This window comes from Dermacentor albipictus, chromosome 1 (genome assembly GCF_038994185.2).
Source record: "Dermacentor albipictus isolate Rhodes 1998 colony chromosome 1, USDA_Dalb.pri_finalv2, whole genome shotgun sequence".
NCBI classification, from domain to species: Eukaryota; Metazoa; Arthropoda; class Arachnida; order Ixodida; family Ixodidae; genus Dermacentor; species Dermacentor albipictus.
Genome location: NC_091821.1, coordinates 252,538,190 through 252,559,356, shown reverse-complemented (window position 1 = coordinate 252,559,356; position 21,167 = coordinate 252,538,190). Strand labels below are relative to the sequence as shown.

Sequence of the window (21,167 nt, the reverse complement as noted above, 5' to 3'; positions counted from 1 at the left end):
CTACTCACCAACAATACTTTTGGCAATTTGGCATGCAAATAAGCTTTGGTTCTTAATATACACTAGTTTCATATACTCCTTCTTAGCCTTCCGCATCAAATCAAAAACAACTGTGACAATATCTACCTTTTCTGCTGCCAAGTGAAGCAGTGCCACAAAAGCCACTGGAACATTAAGGCTTTCCCGGTTGATATGGTTCAGTTGGGGTTGCACATGTTCATACAAGCTCCGAAAAGTGTGCTTAGTAATGGCTGCTTTGTCAAGCACATTCGCAGAGCTTGGGATATTCTCCTGAAAGTAAGCCATTATTTAGCATGCAAGAAAACCCTCCACATTGCCACATACGACATTTCTTTTCACATACAACTTATCCAACCCCCCCATTATAGCTTACAATTTCAAGCATACAAATCATAGTCAGAATCAGAAGAATTTTGAAGGCAAAGCACTAATTAAAATGAAATTAGTACAAACTTTTTAAATCAGTAACAGGAAAGCTGCTGCAGCTGTTGCTCCACCCCTCAACGGTCATACAGTCCTCTTACTTTTTGTACCAGCATACTATTTAGTATATCACCGAGAGCTCTTGAACGTGTAAGATGTGTTGTGTCTTTTTTTTTTTTTGGCACAAAGGTCAAAAACAAGCAAAATGCACAGCAACAAGATGCAATAGGCCTGCACATGATGGCAGACTTCACCACTGTATGGAATGTTTTTGATGAAGATTATAAAAGAACAAATGGGACACTACTGCACAGGTCTGTTAAGAACAATGTAATGGGCTAAGTAAAGCTATGGGGATTTCATTTCATTTCATTTTATTAATACCCCTTGATAGGGGTATTACATAATGGATGGGAATACATTCATACATTTCATTTCATTTTATTTGGGCCCATTTACAAGCAAATGGAAGGGGCCAAGGTAAAAGCTGCTTATTGGCAGCTTGAGTGGTCCCTGGCCCCCTTTACACATTGGCAGACCGCTGACTAAGGACACTTTCAGAAATGAAAAAATAAGGAGCAGTGGGTCACATCAATTAGACTAATTACATTTCTTTCACTGTGAATAGATATGGTTTTACGGAACCATGGTGATTTAAATTGTAGGTTTCACCAAACAGATGAGCTCCGATGGTGTCAAGCCATGGATGACAATACCGGCTTCTAGATGAAAATTTAGTAGCCCTGGCAATGTATTTGCGACCATTTGATGGCCGTAATTTGTTCTCGAAAAGGGTATGAGCCATTTTTCAAGGCTGCGCATCTCATATGTGGGTGTATTCTCTTTTAAGTTTGCTATATTTGTTATTAAGTTGCTTCTATTTTTTACCTGAAAGTAGTAGGTGTGTAGGAGGGTTTGTAGAGATTATGACTTTTTGTTATCTTGTACTTGGTGAAAAGACCCTCAGTGTGCGAGTTGTATGGCACATTTGCAATAGCATGTATTATTTGATTTTTTGCATCCGTATTATTTTAGAGTGATTGGGAGCTGATGTCGTGCCCCATACAAGATGGCAGTAATTTAAATGCGAGGCAGACAGTGCATTATAAATGATCAATTTAGCTGACGTTGGTAAAACGTAGTGATTTCGATGTAGTATACCTGTTACGCAGCTCAGTTTCTGGAGTACAAAATCCACGTGAGCGTCCCATTGCAATGTGTTGGTAAAGAATATGCCAAGTACTTCTACCGTGTCAACAACCTCTATTTTCTCAGAGTTGTAATATATGTTGTGGGTCAATGGTGTACATGTACGTCTTGTTTTAAAGATGACTGCTTGTGTTTTATTCGAGTTTACTTTTAAAAAGTTGTCCTGGCTCCATTTTGAGAGATGGGTTAAGAGGTTGTTCGCTGCACCAATGAGGCCTGTATAAGAGTTGTTTGATAAAAAAAACACTCATATCGTCTGCGTAGATTATGGATTTTGCTTCTTGGTGAATAAGAACTATGTCGTTTATGTAGATATTAAACAGAAATGGACTAAGGATACTTCCCTGAGGGACACCTGTTTGTATTTGTCATGTAGATGATATGCTAGTGTTTATAGACACATATTGCTGTCAATTTCTAAAGTAGGATGTCAGTGGCCCCTGATGCCATATCTTTCAAGCTTAAGTATTAGGAGGTCATGATTTATGCAGTCAAACGCTTTTGTGAAGTCTATGAATAGACCAATTACAAGTAACTTATTTTCGAGGTTGTGCAGTATGTATTCTTTCTGTGCTACAAGTGCTAGTTCCTTTGATTTACCTTGTTGAAAACCGTATTGAGCGTCTGTTATTAGTTTATGTTTATTGCTGAAAGATGTTACTTGGTTAAGAATGATTTTTTCACGACCTTTAGAAAACTGTGGGAGAATAGACATCGGACGGTAATTTTTTAAATCAAGCTTGTCACCTTTCTTATATAGCACAATAACTTTTGCAATTTTCATTTTTTCAGGAAAAGTACCTGATGGTATGCACAGGTTATAGATATAAGCTAACACAGGTGCAATGTCACAAATGACAATTTGCATAATACATAACTCAACACGCAAACAAAAAACCACATGAACTAAAGTGCTACATACGTCAGCGCAAATACATAGACCTAAATAATACAAACTAAAAGTGCACGAGTACCCGCCTTGGTTGCTCAGTTGCTATGGTGTTGGGCTGCTGAGCACGAGGTCGTGGGATCGAATCCTGGCCACGGCAGCCGCATTTCGATGGGGGCGAAATGCGAGAACACCCGTGTACTTAGATTTAGGTGCATGTTAAAAAACCCCAGGTAGTCGAAATTTCCGGAGTCCTCCACTACAGCGTGCGTCATAATCAGAAACTGGTTTTGGCACGTAAAACCCCATAATTTAAAATTGCACGAGCATATAAGTCTGTTATCACAAGTCATTTTCATTGTGAAAATGACTTGTGATGTACCGACGACAATTAAAAATTAAAATTAAATTATGGGGTTTTACATGCCCAAACCACAATCTGATTATGAGGCATGCCGTAGTGGGTGATTCCGGAAATTTAGAACCCCTTGAGTTCTTTAATGTGCATCTAAATCTAAGTACAAGGGTGTTTTTGCATTACACCCCCATCAGAATGCGACCGCCATGGCCGGGATTCGATCCCACGACCTCGTGCTTAGCAGCCCAACACTTTAGCCACTAAGCAGCCACGGCAGGTCCAACAACAGTGATATGCTATTGCGCAGCCTCAAGAATGCAACTGTGGCAACTAAGAGAAAGGTAGGAATGGATGTGAATTACACACTGAGGCTGTCCAACTAGGATTATGAAGGATACTTCATATTGCAACATGCTGTAGTATTAAAGGGGCCTTGAACCACACCTTGGGCTTGGTGAAATAACATAGTCCATGCGTAGCATATGCTGTTATAATCTCAGCCAAGTTTTGCTGTCTACACGGTGCGTGGAGCTCGCAAGCGGACCGAAGTCACCTTTCTCTCAAACGCTCTCTGTTCAACAGAAGGCTCGGTCCTCATTCTCTTCTAGACACACTATTTCTTCATTCCCTTAGATGGCTGCTATTGGCCAATAGCTGACATCAAGCTGCGGCCGGCTAGACGGCATAGATACTGCAGCTGCCACGAGGTACCGTCCACCGGCTAGGCGCACTGCGGCTCGCTGAGGACCACCGTGTATGGCTTATGTTTAGCGCGTCGTTGGCACCAAAGGCGGAAGTCGTGCCATCTAGGTTAACATCCAAAATGAAATTTTAACTGCACGCCAAGGTGACATTTAAAAGGTGGAGCTTTGTGGGCACGCCCCACTGCACCCTAGCCTTTGCAGTGCAAGGCATTGAAGAAGGAACGGGAGCACAGTGGAGGCCATCTTTGATTGCCAATACCTCCACTTCTGCTGAACGCATTGAAGTATTTTTTGTGGCAAAGTATTTCTAAAACAGCCTATTTTCACTTCAAGTTCCTTTCTCCACTTTGATGAAGTGGTTCGGCGCCCCTTTAAGACATAATTCTGAAAATTTTATTCCACCTGATACAGTGGAATCTCGTTGATACGATTCTCACGGGCACCGAAAATAAAAACGTATTATCCAAAAATCGTATTATCCAAAACGGACTCCAAAAGATCGCGAATAATACATACTTGGCACAGAACTTGCTTTTATTAAGGGGGGAGGCTACCCTGGAGACCGAACTTTCTTATTTTTTAAAATATCCAGATGAAACTTTCAGGATATGTTCACACCACCGAACTATGAGGAACTGCAAAGTTTCATGAAGATATGTTTATTAGTGCCAGAGTTATTGAGGTTTAACTAGGTGATTCATGTATATGCCTGAGGAAAAGCCTGGAGAAATGCCAGGACATCGTAGGAAGCTGAAATTCACTGTGATGATTCCTTGATAGATATCCCAGGGGGCTAAAGAGCCCTTTTCTTTAATTTCCCCTCCAAAAAATTTTAAGACAACTTTGAATTTGATGTAGCCAGTAATGACCACATTCATCAAAAATTAATTGCTTATTATAAATTAACTCCACCAACTTTCAAAAAAAGAAGCCTGTTACCCCCTGGCAAAGTCACTCAGGAACAGAATAAAAAAACGGCATACAAATCTGAAAAGCGGTTCTTGAGATATCGCCTTACCTAGCACCACTACTAGCGAAAAAACACATTCCGAGAAAACAGGCCTTAAAGTTGAACACGTGTTTTTTTTTTTATTAGAAAGCTCCTGCGGAGCTTCTAATTAGCTCTTGCGGCTCCAGGCACACTCAGTGTGTCGGATTTTCGACTGGCGACAGCCGAAAGCACAGTTTCGCCGCTGAAAAGCGTCTACGCAGTCGGCACTCGCTGCGGAAGATAGGAAGTTCGATGCTCGTACAAGACGCATATCGCGCTCCCGTGCACCGAACATCTGCACTGTCTTGGGCTTTGCCGGCATCGCGTGCAGCGATGAACTAGCGAAAAAAAAAAGAAAGCTGAGCAAATAATCTAAAAGATAGCGCTAGGCGATGAACAGCTCGAAAGCAGGCGAGCAAGGGACGCGAGCGCGCCATCACAGGGAGGAGCCGCCGCCGCCCGCGCAGCAGCCAATGGCAGGCGCGCTTTAGCCCGCGGGATTTGAGCAGCCGCCGCCGCCGGCGCAGCAGCCAATGGTAGGCGCGCTTTACCCCGCGGGATTTGAACGCGCTGCTCCGGCCAATCAGCGCTCCGCATCACATCGCGGAAAAACGCCAATAGCGCCTCAACCGCGCCGACGATGCGGTGCGTTTGGTGTTCGAGCTTGCGAAAATTGCTCCCAGAGGCCGCCACACTGCTGCAGGCGCTGTGCAGAAGCACGGCCGGACTCTAGCCGAGCCGAGCCAGGCCAAGCCTCGAGCATACAAAGCGCGCGTCGCCGCGTCTTTAGTCCGCCGTGCCTGTCGTTTCGCTCGATGTTAATTTCAGTAGCTCTGCCCACCCGCTTCAAAGGACTGGCTCTGATGTTATCATCATACAGAAGACGTTTCCGGGATCGTATTATCCAAACCGACGTGGAAATACGATCGTATTAGCCGTACAAAAATGCATTTACCTCTATAGGGCATCGGCCGGGAACGAAAAAAAAAACGTATTATGCCGAAAAACGTATTTAGCCGAATCGTATCAACGAGATTTCACTGTATTTTGTATGAAGAGAAAAAAATTTTTCAGCTAAGAATCATGTCAGCTGGCCCATCTCTGTATTTCACTTTAGCTATATGGCGTATCCTTAACTGCATTGAAGAGGCTTACAGAATGCATTTACAGTTTAACCACACCATTTCAAGCAGTATGTTCATTCATTATTCCATTGGTCATGAAAAGCAGTGATTGCATGTAACTTTGCCCATACGGATTTTTAGAGGCAATAATAGAAAACAAATAAATCGTTTTAATCCATTTCATCAGCTGTTTTCTGGAGATGCACAAGGAGCAGATGAAGCGGATGCCTTGGAATTGACGGTGATGGATTAACTCGGCTCTGCAAAGGCACGAGAAGTTGGGACATGGCAACGGTTTGCTGATGTACTGTCTGCTAATACCCTGCACCTCGGCAATCGTCATATAAATCTCACTCTAGTGGAACATGTCCTTGTAAGCGCTGTGCTTTATTGCACAGCACAGGGCGATGATCTTTAATCACATCAATTACCATAGCCACTGGCACTTTGGCCACTTTGTTCAACGTTAACATGGCAGTGCAGCTGCCGGTGAAACGGAATAACTTTTCACTTTCACCAAGGCCAAAGAAATGGACCGAGACCAATGAGGCTTGCCAGCTGGTTTTCCGCCAGCTTGAAGAAAAAAGCAGATTTCGTGGTTTTTTTCTCCTTCCACCCGCTTCGAGACCAAGAGTGAATTTAGCCTAAAATTGGGGAGCGAGTTATGAATTTCGACTTGAAGTGTGGCTTCACGGCAAATGAATTTCGCCTCCAGGTGTTCTTTCACTGCAGTGCAGCTGACACTGCCATTAAACCACCTTTAGTGCACAGTTTTCCATCATCAGCGTCGCTGAAGAGGTTGGGAACAGAGCCACTGACGAAAGATACAACCTAGGCAATGCGTGCATCTGTGAATGGAGGCTACTTTTCAACAGATTTATGCATTGTATGCAGTTATTTGTGTGGGGTATATGCCCTTACTTTGTTCCTTCTTTCCAGGGTGTTGTAATTGGGAGTGTTGCTTACATGCAGAAAAATTTGTATATATATTCGTTCGTTTCAAATACTTCGAAAACTTCAACTGAAATTCGAGCCATCAAATAGCATAATATTCAGCTGGATATTCAAAACATTGAACATTCGTACAAGACTAGTTTTGGGTTTCTCAGGTAGTCGAAATGAGAATATGAAAGTTTCTTCAAAACAGAAAGGGTGCCAAAGCAAGAGCTTTGATTGTTTTTGTCTATATTTTAAAGAACTGAAATTCATTATGTGCAAAGGTCTTACATCTAAGTGTAAAGAACTTTAAGGTTGACACTTGAGAATGAGACAATAATAAGGTGAAACAGAAGGAAGAGACCCAACCTTGTTGTCCCTATTGCCAGTCAATGTGCGCCACATTGCTTGTTTCATATCTTTCATGTCAAACCTCTTGAATGAAAATTGGAACTTTGGTGGCTGAAATAGCAAAACAGACACTATAAACAATTATGTCCCTCAGTTACCACCATGTGAAGAAAACAGGCAATGAAACATAGCGGTATTAATTGATAAAAATACAGTATTTATTTTAATTTAGGCCGATAGTTTTTTTCAAGTAATTATATACCAAACTCTAGGGTTGGCTTAGATTCGAGGATTTTAAAAAATGTGCCAGTTTGCAATTGAAAATGATAGATGTGGTGCATAGCTAGCGCCATCTAGAAAAGTCAGTATCGGTGTGCGGCGCGGCATTATTGTAATGGCACCAAAAAGGCAATGCCACTGCAGTGCCGCTTTCAATAGAAAAATTGTGCTAGCCGCAAAGGCATCGTCAAATGTTCAAGCCGGGCAGGACTTAAGCATCGATGAGAAAAACGTCCGTCGGAGGGGGAAACGGGAGACACCTTTTGCGTTTGCCACTGCGAGGAGATGACAACGATGACGAAGATAAGCACGCAATAACAGAGTTGTTCACCGAGATCGCACTGCGTTTCGATGCGTAGAACCGCACAGCACTGTCTGCGCATGCATGGGTGCGTAGATGTGAGCTTGTGCGTGCCCGCAAGCGCACAAGGCTAGCAGCGATGCTAACGTAGAGTGAGCTTGGCATGTTTATATTAAGTAAATGCTGTTTTCATTTTGTGAACGCTGCCCTCACTTTTTTGTTCGGCTTACATTCTAGGCAAGTTCATTTTTTATGGCTTCGGATATTTGGGGATTGGCTTACAATCAGGGTCAGCCTAGAGTATATACAGGAACAAAAAGAAGGTAAATGAAAGTGGACGACAAGACAACTTGCCAAAGATGGGAGCCTGGCAAACATCCTCCACATTACGCATGCGATGCTTAAGCATAAAGCTACTACAGCAGCCATCCTCCCATAAACCTCCTGGTGTATTTGTCTACCTGTACAAGATTAGCACTGGGAGCATCAACCAGCAAAACCAGGCAGATGTGCAACATCCTTTCCACTGTAGGCGTCCCGTAGTATGTGAACTTATGAGCAGACAACTGGATAATAAAACCTTGCATGCTACCTCATGGCATCAATACTGTCAAATCCTAGACTTTTGATATGCAGTGAGCAAGAATAAGAGAAATCGAGGGGCTCAATTATTTGGTCCCTTGGCTCAACCGATTTTTTTTTTTTCTTTGCAGTAAATCCAGGAAAATGGAAATTGCCGGTTAAATAGAAGAGCCTCTAAATTGGTTAGTTTTGTATTTGGGTAATGCAAAAAAACTCTCACTAACCAGAACCAAAATTTTCGCAACTCTTAGTGAACAGAACCACCAGAAGCAAGCTTTGCACAATTTTTTTTTTTTTTTCAGTCCACAATCTGATTTTGACGCGATAACTGTATGCTATGCTGAAAGCCACCCTTAAAAGGCTGTGGCAAAGACTCAAGCAAGCAAAAATATGACATATTTAATGCATAGCACGTGCATCCCAGACAGCCTGACAGCACTGCCACTCGCCCCAAAGATGGCCGAAACAAGAATGAAATTTCGGATGCCATAGAGCATGCCATTCCATAATGCCATTCATTCATTCATTCATTCATTCATAATGCCATTCCATTTAGCCACTGAGTTGAGCAGTAAGAGCAATGTTATTGCTTTGATTTGTCAGCGGTGTCTCCTCTAAACCAAAACTAGCACTAGCACCAGAATTCAGAAATTAAAAAAAATTAAAATTAAATTATGAGGTTTAACATGCCAAAACCACTTTCTGATTATGAGGCACGTCGTAGTGGAAGACTCCGGAAATTTCGACCACCTGGGGATCTTTAACGTGCACCTAAATCTAAGTACACGGGTGTTTTCGAATTTCGCCCCCATCGAAATGCGGCCGCCGTGGCCAGGATTCGATCCCGCGACCTCCTGCTCAGCAGCCCAACACCATCGCCACTGAGCAACCACGGCGGGCAGAATTCAGAAATTGACAACCGTGCTCTAACAATGGGACAAACTAGCTGCTACATTTACTTCTTGATGGTCAACATTTTTAAGAGTGTTAAGATGGTGCATGGCATAGAGTGCTGCGATTCTGCCCATCTTTCTCAGTAAATGGAACTCCTGTTATTTGGAACATATTTCTCCAGTCCCTTGAGGGTCCGTTTAAAAAGATTTTACTGTAGTTACAATAATATTAAGCAGACAATGAAGCCAGAATAGTATTATGCACATCCAGGATGTTTTTAAGCTATATGTGTATTCCTAACAGTTTAACAAACTTATATGCAATTTAGTGGCACAGGCTTTATTGGCACAGGCTTCAGTGGCAAGAGCTTCAGTGGTAAAGGCTTCAGTGGCAAAGATCTCTGAAGTCTGGTCACTAAATGTGATGTGATTCTAAAAATTCACCAACGATTACCATACTCCCTAATGCGAAATTTGAGTGCAGCTCTATACTTGTTTTAATTTCGTGTGTCAATATTTTGTATTATGATTATATAGGTTTATATTAGGATTAGAACATTGAGTAGCACGCTTTGTGTCCATAAAGACAACACATGCTACTCTGGCACCATATGCATACCTGCCAACCTGAAGATTTGGAAATTCATAAAACTATCATGGGAGGATGCGGGGGTGCGGCAGCACTTTTTTTTTTTAAAGGGATTTACGTTATTTCCCAACCGCAAGTGAAATCCGCGTCTTGGAGAGTAAAGAGCGAAAACTCCACTGGGGTACAATTTATTTTTGCAATGATTTTGCTGTTGACAACTTTGCCTGCTTCAGAAACTTCTCCGTGTAGGTTTGCTCAAAGCAAGTACCACTCTGGTGCCCCTTGACCATCAGCAGACTTTGGAGTGTTTTCTCACACACAGATGAGCGAAACTCCATTAGAGTTTTGTTCACAGTGCTGAATATTCTCTCACATTCAGCATTGCTTTGGGGAATGGAAAGAATACCCAGCATAACCACTGAAATTCTGTGGAACCTGAGCAATCTGTCGACACTTCGAACGCTTCCTAATTGCGACCACTGCACGTCACACCTTGGCTCATTCAATATGTTGGCTGGAACCTGATATGTTTGCAAGTTGGCAAACTCGACTTCCAAGTGTGTCGATTGCTTCTTCTTTTGTTTCGCCACTCTGCTGGGGTAGGATAGCAGGGAATGCCATAATAAAATGACGTACGCTGTTGAATGAAGTGTTTTCAGAGCTTGTACTTGAGCAACCTCAGCCATCTTGAGATTGAACTCTTCTAGCGGGAATTTGTGGCAAATGTAATTGCATGCTGTCGTTAAGTACAGACGTACAGCAGAGAAGAACTGCTCTCTCTCAATGCAGCTCAGTGTCTCAACAACAGAGTAGGTTGTGCAGCCAATGGCTATGTCTGGATTCTCATTCTGGTTCTCTACAGCTCCATAGTCAACTTCCAGCAATGAATGACATGCCTTGACAACACCTGGGCGCACTAATCCACTCGGGAGACCCTTGAAAAGGCGGTTCAAGAGGCCTTTCAGTACATGAATCTGAGGAGCCTGTGCGTGAAGAAGGCAGTTTGCCTTCTCAAAAAGCATAACATTTTGGAGAAAAAGACAGCATGCCCGGTTTAGCTCCGATGATAAAAAATAAAACAGGCGTTCCTCACGGGTCATGTGGCTGGCTTCCCCAGAATCCTCGGTATGAAGTTTCAGTTTTTTTGCTTGAGGTCCAGAATGAGCTCCTTTTCTCTTTAGTGAGAGTTCATCACCGTTTGTGCTTTTTTTCCCCGAGGCCTGCAGCAGCCTTGTGAAGATAGGTAGCAGCAGATGTGTGGGGTCAGTGCAGGGTTCTTGGGGGTTTGTGAAGTCTTCGGAATTTGGTACAGCTCCAAAAACAAGCTCTGCTTGTTGCACTTCTTTGTTTCAACCTTTACAAGAAGTCATGAAGCTCCTTTTTGGGCGGCCAAGTTTGCACGGGCAACCAGCCTCTATCAAACCTGGTTGAGCCTCTCTGAATACAGTAGAAACACTGTTTTTCTTGCCGATCATGAGATTGGCATTGTCCGAACATACAGCCAACAGGTTTCCAACAGGCAAATTCCGAGACTTCATCTCAAACAGAACCAGATTTGCAATATTGTGACCCATTGCTTCCCCTTGGATTGTCCCGAGGAAAAAAAGGCGGCTTTCGACTCTACTCACTTCTTGAATGAAATATGGCACAACAATAGGGTAAAGCTGCGTATCCCTATTGTTACTGCCATCCACAGTGATAGAAAATACTTGCCGTTTTAGGGCATCCAGCAAAGGAATCTCCGCGTTGGTGGCCATTTCCCGAACAATTGACGTCGTCTTTGTTCATCTACAGGCATAGCATTTTGCTTCTTCGCACTTGGGGAACATCTTCGGGAAAATGAGTCCGGCATGATTGCTGACACTCAGTGGGATGTTGTGTTCAACTAAAAACGCCGTGAAGAGGCATCCTACATGAATCACACTAAGGTAATTGTTGCTGCGTACAAAACTTGCTAGGCTTGGCTGGCTGTCTGCGGCTCGCACATTGTCAGACTTGCCGCCATGCGAGACGTTCACATCACAGGCACACACCGTGCAGAATCCGAACCTCTCCCCTTTCTTCGAAGGCACGAAGCACGGAAATTCTGCCGTGTATGATTTCAAAAACACTTGGACTACTGTCGGGGCTTCGAGCCCGCCACTGCACTGCGAAGCTGCTACAAGCCGGAGTCGCACTGCGCCCGACGCGGCAGCTAGTCACACAAAAGGCGAGGCCAACACTGCAGTGACTGAAGCTGACTGAAGTCTAAACTCGCACACCCGCGTGAACAAAGGCGACAGCATGGCAACAGGTTTGTGGAGGCACTAGAGGCGCTATCAGCACTATTGAGCTTTGGATATGGATTCGTGACCCTTCCTAGTAGTCGACAGAAGTCACTACAACCTTGTAGCTGCTGATGATGATACCACAAATACGTATTGCCCTCTTGTGTCGGCGCAAGGTACCAGGGTGTAGTTTTAGTACACTTTCTCGTTTTTTTTCCCCCCAAATAAAATGTTTTCCACAAAATTTCAAGCAAGATTCGTAAAATTGTAAGACTGCTCAAAATTCTTACATTTTATAGAAAATTCGGAAGAGTTGGCATGTATGCATATGGTAGCCGTCGTTGCCGCAAAGCCTGCCTTGTGCGGCACTACGCTTTTCTTCTCACGCTTTCGTTCCACCAACGACGAGAGCGGCCCTTCGTTGCGGGGAAATCGTGCCACCACTGTCAGCGGCGACAACACCTAAGAGAGGGCCACGTCGAGCCATAATCGTAGCTGCTCGCCACTGCCCCTTGCAAACGGCACACAAACTGGCACAATGGATTGACCTCAGCAGCTGACACCGCAAACGAGCGTAACCCTCCTCACCTCATGCCACCCTAGCCCCCCTTCGGAAGCACAGATGAGATCGCCCACGTGGCGGCAGAAGCCGTGGCCACCGGCAACTTGGCGCACGAGCAGGCCATTTCCCTCTGCTCTTCCTCCACTTTCCCTGTAGCCGCTGGCTCCTCCTCCGCTTTCTTGCTTGCGCGCTGTTTTTTCATCTACTGCTGCATTCTGCGTTCGCTTTTATCGTTTTATTTTTGTGCTTGTTTGCTCGGTTACAAGGTGCAATGCCATCGAGGCATGTCGACGCTCAATGCAGGTATGCGTGCTTAAGAGCTGCACTCTAAAATGCTATCATGGTTATCCTATACCACAAGTGACTAGAAAACTTGCACAACTGTCACACAGAGGCTTTCTATGGCCATCGAAACGACTGACCATCGGATCAACTGATATCAGCCACAGCCAAATTATTTTCTTAAGTTCAATGGCCGTCGAATGCAGCCCCGCACTGGCTAAATGGTGAAAAGAAATTTAGTCTAGAAATTGTTAATCCTAAAAAACTTCGACAATAGACAGTTTAAGTTTAGCATTTGCAACCAAATGTAAACACATTACATACGTAAAGAAATAGCGTTGTCATCACTGCGCATGCTCTGAATGTTACTGGATTTCTGTGGTTTACGTATGCCATGATAACATACGTTACTTGGAGAGTTTAATGTTCGAATGTTTACGTACGCTGAGAAATAGCGCTGTAGAACATGACGGCGCCCATGGCTCTCGCTTCAGCATGAATTCTCGTGATGGTTGTGCTCTCACTCGCGTTGATCGCTAGCAACTATTCAAATGAGCTTTCGCTTTCTCTGAACTCACCTGAAACGTTAGTTATGAGCGCATAGTGCGTCCAATTTTTTATTGTTTGCCGATTCTGGCACCCATAGATAGATAAAGATCAAGCAAAAAAATGATAATAATAATAATAATGCAGTCTGACATTCTATATGCAAAACCACAATCTGATTATGATGCACACTGTAGTAAGGGACTCCAGTTTAATTTTGGCCACCTATATTCCTTCAATGTGCACTTAACTATAAATACACAAGCATTTTTGCATTTCATCCCCATCAAAATGCACCTTCCAAGATCAGGATTGAACCCAAGATGTCGAGCTTATCAAAAATTTAATTACGGGGTTTTACGAGCCAAAACCACAATCTTATTATGAGGTACGCTGTAGTGGGGGACTCCAGTAATTTCGAGCATCTGGGTTTTTGAACGTGCATTTAAATTTAAGTACACGGGTGTTGTCGGATTTCGCCCTTATCGAAATGCGACCACAGTGGCTGGGAAACGTCAAGCTTATCAGCGCAATGCCATTGCCACTAAGCTACCATGGTGGATAATATATAAAGCGAATGGACAATGAAGCCAAGGAAAGCACAGAGGAAATCATCATCTTTCTTTCACTGAAATGTACAACAAAATACTAATGACTTCATTAGTGCCACGAGTTTGCAGACATTGAATGCAGTATGAGAAAATGGAGCCTGCAAAGACAACTGTGTTAGTGAACAAACCTTTGGATGGAAAGAAACCAAAGGTTTGAGTTCAGGTCGTGGTGGTGGTGGCGGCAAAAGTTCCACTGGATTAGGTGGGCCGACGTCAACAGCATGGTCCAGAGACATGTTGGAATCATCATTCATCTGGCAAGAAACAGGGACACAGAGATGGCTAAACTTCGCAACAATGAAATACAGAGCCAACCAAGGCTTTAGCATTGTGCCACAGTGGATTGCAGTGAACAGATGGCCTATATTGAGGGAAGTTATTATAAAGCTATAATTATCACACTTTAGGCAATGATAGAGTATTATTGTTTTTTATTTTATTATGGTTAGAACAGTAAAATATTGTCTTTTCTGTGAAGGTTCTTTCACATGCTAAGCTTTTGCGACAGTTATCATACAACAGGCTAATTTTTTACTTTTTACTGTAAATTGCATAAGAAAAAATGATGTACAGTGCTCAGTGATTGAAACACGATACTCGGATCGCATGGCAGACGATGCTTTTTCTGTCACTGGTGGGCGCTTGGGTGGGGAGGGAGGGGGAGGGCAATGCAGTCACAATGCGCCAGAAAGCCTCTTGCTTTCATGTGATACAAAAATGCATCATCTCGGTGCCCCACTGCACCAGTGACATAAAAAAAAGCACCGGCAGCCATGTGCACCATGTACCGCATTTCGATTGCTGAGCTCTGTACATAAAGGACATTTTTCAGATATAATGATAATTCTGAGTGCTTGTGAGAAATGTTTTCTTCAGATCCTTAAGTATGTATCAAAGATAACCTATACATATACAGGTAATTGTGCACTACGAACAGTGAAGAGCATATTATAAAAGTTCATTATATGACAGTTAGGCAAAGCACTACACAAACTGATTTAAAAATGAACCCATAAAGCAGTAACAAAAATGCTTTTGCACGGATGACATGCAGAGATGCTGAGATGACAAAAAAAAATGGATACTGCCGTTTTTTTTCTTCATTACAGTATAGCATGAAGCGAGGCTATATCGATATTAAGTGGTTCTTGTATATCTCCAAGTCAATGTTGCAGCTACTGCCCATGCAACAAATGGACGATGCACAAACGGCCACATTTATACCTTCTGGTCTTAAGCTGTGGAATTACCTACGTTGTGCAAATAGGTCACTCAATCAACATGATGGAATGAGAGAACACACAAACAATTTAAAGAAGGATTTGAGCGTAAATCTTTCAGTGCATTACAAATCTTGCCCCTATGAACCACATTTTCCTGATGTGCGGATCTGGGGAAGAAGATAAAACTGTGTGGGAACAGTTCAGCATTTCACACCCAAATCAATAGTCAAGCTTGTTAGTTAAACCTGTTTCCTTACACAGTAGACTTCCGCTGATTCGACTCCGGTTAATTTGGTTTTTCATTTAATTCAACCTCGTCTGAAGGTCCCAGCCAGCGCCCATACATTTCTATGGGCCCCAACCTTCGTTATTTTAAAGGGGTACTGCCACAAAATTTCGAAGTCGAGTTAACGTGCGAGATCGATTTTTGTGGGCACACACACATCGTCTGCAAAATATGAGCGGCGAATACAGCTCAGAACATATCTAAAATCAATTTTAAAGTATGTGCACGGAGCCAACCGCAAAACACAGCACCTTGCGACATCGACACAAAGAAAGAAATGTAAACAACCGAAAAACGCTAGATCACCAGTTCGTGCTGCCTTCAGGGCGGGCCCTGCAAGCAAGTTTCTTGCTGCTTCGATCGTCCTGGTGTCCTTTTTTCTCCCTGATCATGACGCTGACCTCTTTCGCTGCTGACAGCGGCACAAAAATCAGCTAAAATTTGTTTCCGACATGAAATAACTCATACAGCGACCTCGAAAGTGTGCATGTTATGAAACATTGCGCAATATAGTAAATAAATAAAGAAAAAATCAGACATCCACCAGTTTGTAGCAATTTCTCATTATTATTATTATTATTTATTGCTCATAATTATTCATTACTTCTCTCCACCTTGTGGGTTTCCGTAGAACTACTACGTCAAACCCTTGCCTTTGCTTCGTGTTGTCGCCAAATTCGACTTCGCCCTGCCATCTGCCAACCGCCTGGTTAGCTCAGACGGTAGAGCGTCTGCCCCAGAAAGGCGGTGGTCCCGGGTTCGAGTGCCGGACCAAGATAAATTTTTCTTCAACTATGAGGCTTTTCTTTCGAGGAACCCGTATGGGTTTCCTTTGTAGCAATTGCTACGAACTGGTGGATGTCTGATTTTGCCTTTATTCATTACTTCTCTCCACCTTGCGGGTTTCCGCAGAACTACTACGTCAAATATAGTAAATCGTTGGCGTGATTCGACTCACAAGAGGTCAGCGCAGTGCAATCGTCTCGGCGAAGCAGCTCGCGCCTGGCTAACGCGTTTTCTCCACGCTACCATCGGCAACAAGAAAAATATTTGTATTGTCAGTTATGAGAGACATAAATGTGCAGACATTGATTGTGTTGATGAATACAAATGCTTTATTACCAACTGTGGACAGGTTGTAAGTGCGGTCGGCCTCGTATCCGACAGCCAGCGAGCTAGGCCTATATACCGTTTCCCAGCGATCGCCAGCTCGTCTGGCTCGCTTGCTGGCTACACCGTCGGCGTCAATAAGCGGCAAAAGTGGTCCGAGTTCGTGTGCGTCACTGGACACTTAGAATTGGCCCCGTTGAAGAGAAGCCAGATTTGCTCGTTCCATTTCGAGCGTAACACCGGCTAAGCTTAGAGCAGTCCGACTATCTTCCGCCAAGACTAGGTACCCCCAAGCCCGATGCTGTGCCGACCTATAGCTCGCCTTGTGTTCTGCTCTGGAATATGCTTTGTTCCCAAAGCACCCGCGACAAATGCCTTGTACTACTAGTACCAGTGCGTACGCATATTGATAGCTGTCACTAGCCGCACTTTCCGAGTTGCTGCTCGGAAGTGGATCCAGTCAAATGTGGTTGGCCACGTCTAATTTGGTGGCGACTACAGCAAGCAGGAAATAGTCGCCGCTGGACAATGAAAACGAGGACGACGGCGATGGCGAGCACATTGCAAAGCACATGCAGACGAACTAGCAGCATGAAGCTCATGCGCTGGCGAGGGTGGCACGTCACAGTTTTGTGCAATCACGTATCCAGCAGTGTTTACATTCCTTCTTTGACATATCGTTGCTCTCTCAAACTGAAACTTAGACTGGCCGCTAGAAACAAGACTCCAAATAATTACCTCTCGCGCTCTGAAGCCAATGATGTTTCGTACCGTGATTACTGGGTCATTAGCTACTCATTGCAGAAGAAAAATCAAGATCGAAAATTTTTGTGTCAGTACTCCTTTAATCTCAAAATTGCCATTCACCGAATAATTTGAATTTGACTGATGAACTTCTCCGTAATACAGCAGTGTTATGGGGTGAAGCATACCAGGAATGGAGAGGGACCACTGTCACGGAACATCATACGCATTTCTTAATTTTGCAGTAGTACATGCGCCATCTCCAGTTGCAGTACAAGCACCCAGACGCCTAATAAGCATACTGGCAGCCATTCAGAGCTGTTTCTGATGTTGCTGTGGCAATTTGAGGCCTCATATCGGCCGCCATGCATGTCTTGTATATGAAACCATTAACAGGGCCTAGTACACTGTGGGGTTCTCACACCCGTACTCTTGGGACAAAGGAACAACTACACAGTAGTGCAAACAATCACAAGGGCATTTATTGCACCTTTCACAGATCAATGCCTGCTAGCCGAGTTGCTATCCACAAAACATGCCGATGGGCGCGCGACAAATCTAGAAGTCCGACTCACCGCGACCGGATAACGAGCGAATATGTTCGCCCCATGCTGGATCCCAACGCCTGGTCGTTCGCGCGTACGGTCATGCGAACGGTGGTGCGTTCGAAGGCGGCCACGCGAGACGGTCTCGCAGAAGCATGGATCGACGCACACGCGGGACGTCCGCCGCGCTCGCCGCCCAAGAGAGCCCCTTATCTTTTCCGCACCCCCAAGTAACCCTGCCGTGAGGCGGCGCTAGCAGAGCAACACTTGCGCCATCTCTCGCACTGTGCCTCAACCACTCCGACCGCCGCGGGCGGCAGGCCACGCGGCGAAGCCGCCCTGCAGGAGACGAGCTATGCGGGAAAACTAGATCTCAGGGGACGCGTGTGAGTCACGCATCCCCACAACTCATAGCTTAATTACACGCGCACGCATGCGCCTTGCACTGAGAAGCGGAAAAAGACCATCTGTGTTTTTGGAAAGCTAGCAAAATAGAAGGCAGTAAGATGAAAAAACTTCGAAAGTCCGGGGGACGTTTAAAGCCAACAAAAAGAGCAGGAGTCTATCTAAAAACTCTGAAGGCCTACCAGTAAACTTAGGCATCTCAGTGGTCGCACTGTGGCCAGAGCCGGTGCATGTGTAAACTAGGGAGCACGTGCTATGTCCCGTAACAGTGGTACCTTTCCCTGCTTGGTATGCTTCACTGCATAACAGGGCTGTAGTGTGGCGAATGTAACTTTAAAGATAAGTACTATCAAGCAAACAGTGTTTCGGCATTTTTTCTGCCATTTGTTTAACTCGACCGGTTTCGGCGGTCCCGTCAGGACCGAATTAATGGAAGTCAACTGTACAATGCAGAAATGAGATAGCGAAGTTTTTGCTGTTGATCACTCTCCTCCTGTTTCTCATTGAATTTTGCTATCGTACGCTTGCGCAGTATATATGCAGCAAACTTTGCTTCTGAATAAACAGTTGTAAGTTTAATAAACAGGGAGTCTACCAAGTTGTCATGTCCAAATTCCCTGACTTTGCTAGGTTTTCCCTGAGTGCCTTTGCCAAATTCCCCGAGTGACACAGAACTTCATTTTATATCAAGACGGGTTATCACCATGTCGCTCAATGCTGCCACTCTCTAGTAAGTATGTTACAAAATATAAAAATGACTTAATCCAGTTTGAATACTAAGGACTAGTGTTTATGTTATTCAAAAAGAAGATAGAAGGGCGGGGTTAGTAAAATGCACACTGAATAATATATCTTTAAAAAAAATGGTAAAAACCATTGCAAGTCGAGTCGAACATTCTCAAATACGAATAAAGAGATGCATAAAGTAAATATTTTCGAACATGAGCTATATTTATTAACTGATAACAAGCTCATTGGTATGAGGCCTGTCACAAGTGAGATTCTCTCTGAACAGTTGGTAAGTCAATCTCAACCGTCCTGACAGACTCTAAGCCTGCGCACACCTCACTGTTGTGTTTCACTGCTAAAAGTTTATTTTGGTTTGGATGAAGGACATCTGCCTCTCAGCGTCAGCCAACACATAGTTTTCAGAGTTCAAGCTCCTTCACAGAAGCAGCGGCACGGTTCCTTTCCTGTTGAATTATTCCTCATTGCGTAGTCCTTTCTGTTTTGTCATCCTTCTGCTGCGCGTTCACCCCACGGACCATTTGAAGCATCCTCTTAGTTGTACATTCAACGTACGGTTTTTCAGACTCACTAGGGGCCGCAAAAACGTCCAAAAAATCAGGCAGTTCGAAAAAAATGAATGCATGTCTTTTACTGCCCTTAAAGGGCCGTTTACCAGGCTACACAACAAATTTAAGTTATACGCTGGAAGTTGTTACGTGCCCTATAGGGAGCGTCCTGCCAGAAAAATTTTTCAAGTTGGTTCATTAATAGGAGAGATAGAAATATTTCAGTGCCGTGAACCCATGACTTCAGGAGCCGATGGACGCTGCCAAGAGAGACACGTTCTCCACTTTCCCCGTTTAGCCTCTGCAAGCGAAATTCCTTCCCTGCTTTCTCCCATGCCGGAGCTCAAGGATAGTGTGATGCATATGTCACGGGCCCCACCTTCATTTCCTTTCCCGCGCTTTTTTGCTGCGAGGCGCATTTCTGCTGACGGCATCACACGCAAACTGTTGCATTCATCTCGTGTCGCACAGCACACGACTTTGCAAGCTGCGCACAAGAACACCTGACTAGCGGTATAAGCCAGTGCTATGCAAATACCGAGGCACTGTCTGACGCAGACACAAGCAGTTCATACAGCATGATCGCGTGATGGAACATGGTAGAAAATGACATACTTTCGTTGTCTACATTCGCAACTGCACGACGTGGGAAGAAGCAGACAAAATGGAATTAAATCTATCTTGCTGTGGTGCAAAGCAAAACAAGAACACACAGGCATTTGGTTTGTGTGTTTTATTATTTCTCTAAACTTTAATTCTACTGAAGCAACATATTACACAAATAACAGATGTTGCTCTGAATAATTCTCGAAGTCACGTGTCACTATGAGCGACATCACAGCAGGGCGATGTACGTAGGCGTACCTGTGCGATATACATCGACTCTCCGGCTAAGAGTGCGGCACTCACGAGGAGAAGGGTAGACGGAGTTCGTTTCGAAATTTCCACTAATTCCGCTGCGCGTAGCGATGTAATACTTAGCAGACGTGATCGTTAGCGAGCATAGTACACACAGCGCTTTTCAGCTCAAAATGAATAAAATTGGTGAGGGACCCTCTAAGGGCTCAAATCACCACAGGCACACTCGAAAAATCTCTGAAGGCCTGCTAATAGACTTATGAGGCATATCGATGCTCACACTGTGACGAGGTGGCGGGTGCAGTCATGTGTAATTAAGGAATACACACAGTGTCTTATGACAATTTCCTCTTCCCATTCTTGGAAAAGACGGGGGAATGCGGGAGGTGGAAATTCAAGACAATGAGCAAAACGCAAACAAGGTGAATGCAGGAGCCAACGTTTCGACAAGTAGACTTGTCTTCTTCCATGCAGGAGCCAACGTTTCGACAAGTGGAGTTGTCTCCTTGTTCGCGTTTTGCTCATCTTTCCATTCTTGTTATGCGTCACTGCAATACTTTTGCATAAGCTTCACCACGTAGCATTGCTGTATTGAGGCAAAGCTGACTTTCAGGAACCAGCATGCAACACGTCGTGCCTTCCGTGCTTCGAAGCAATTCACGAGGGCCACAAAGGCAGAGTCGGTGTCTTTGCTGACAGCGGCGAATTCTTTCAATGAAAAACATGGTGCAGAACTTAACAGTGAAGATCGAAGCAGCTAGGCCTAGCGTTGCCACGTTGGTG

General features: G+C 44.2%; 1 protein-coding gene across 3 annotated transcripts in view; it reads right to left on the bottom strand.

The window, feature by feature from the left end:
• Nucleotides 1-21,167, bottom strand: part of barr (non-SMC condensin I complex subunit H) — a 72,894-nt gene that overhangs the window by 4,459 nt on the left and 47,268 nt on the right. For all 3 annotated transcript variants that reach the window (XM_065431012.1, XM_065431001.1, XM_065431007.1), the window contains exons 14-16: nucleotides 14,047-14,172; nucleotides 7,025-7,117; nucleotides 127-291 (exon numbers count right to left, since the gene is read on the bottom strand). In XM_065431012.1, coding sequence (XP_065287084.1) covers nucleotides 127-291; nucleotides 7,025-7,117; nucleotides 14,047-14,172 — 384 coding nt within the window. The remainder of the gene's footprint in view (nucleotides 1-126; nucleotides 292-7,024; nucleotides 7,118-14,046; nucleotides 14,173-21,167) is intronic.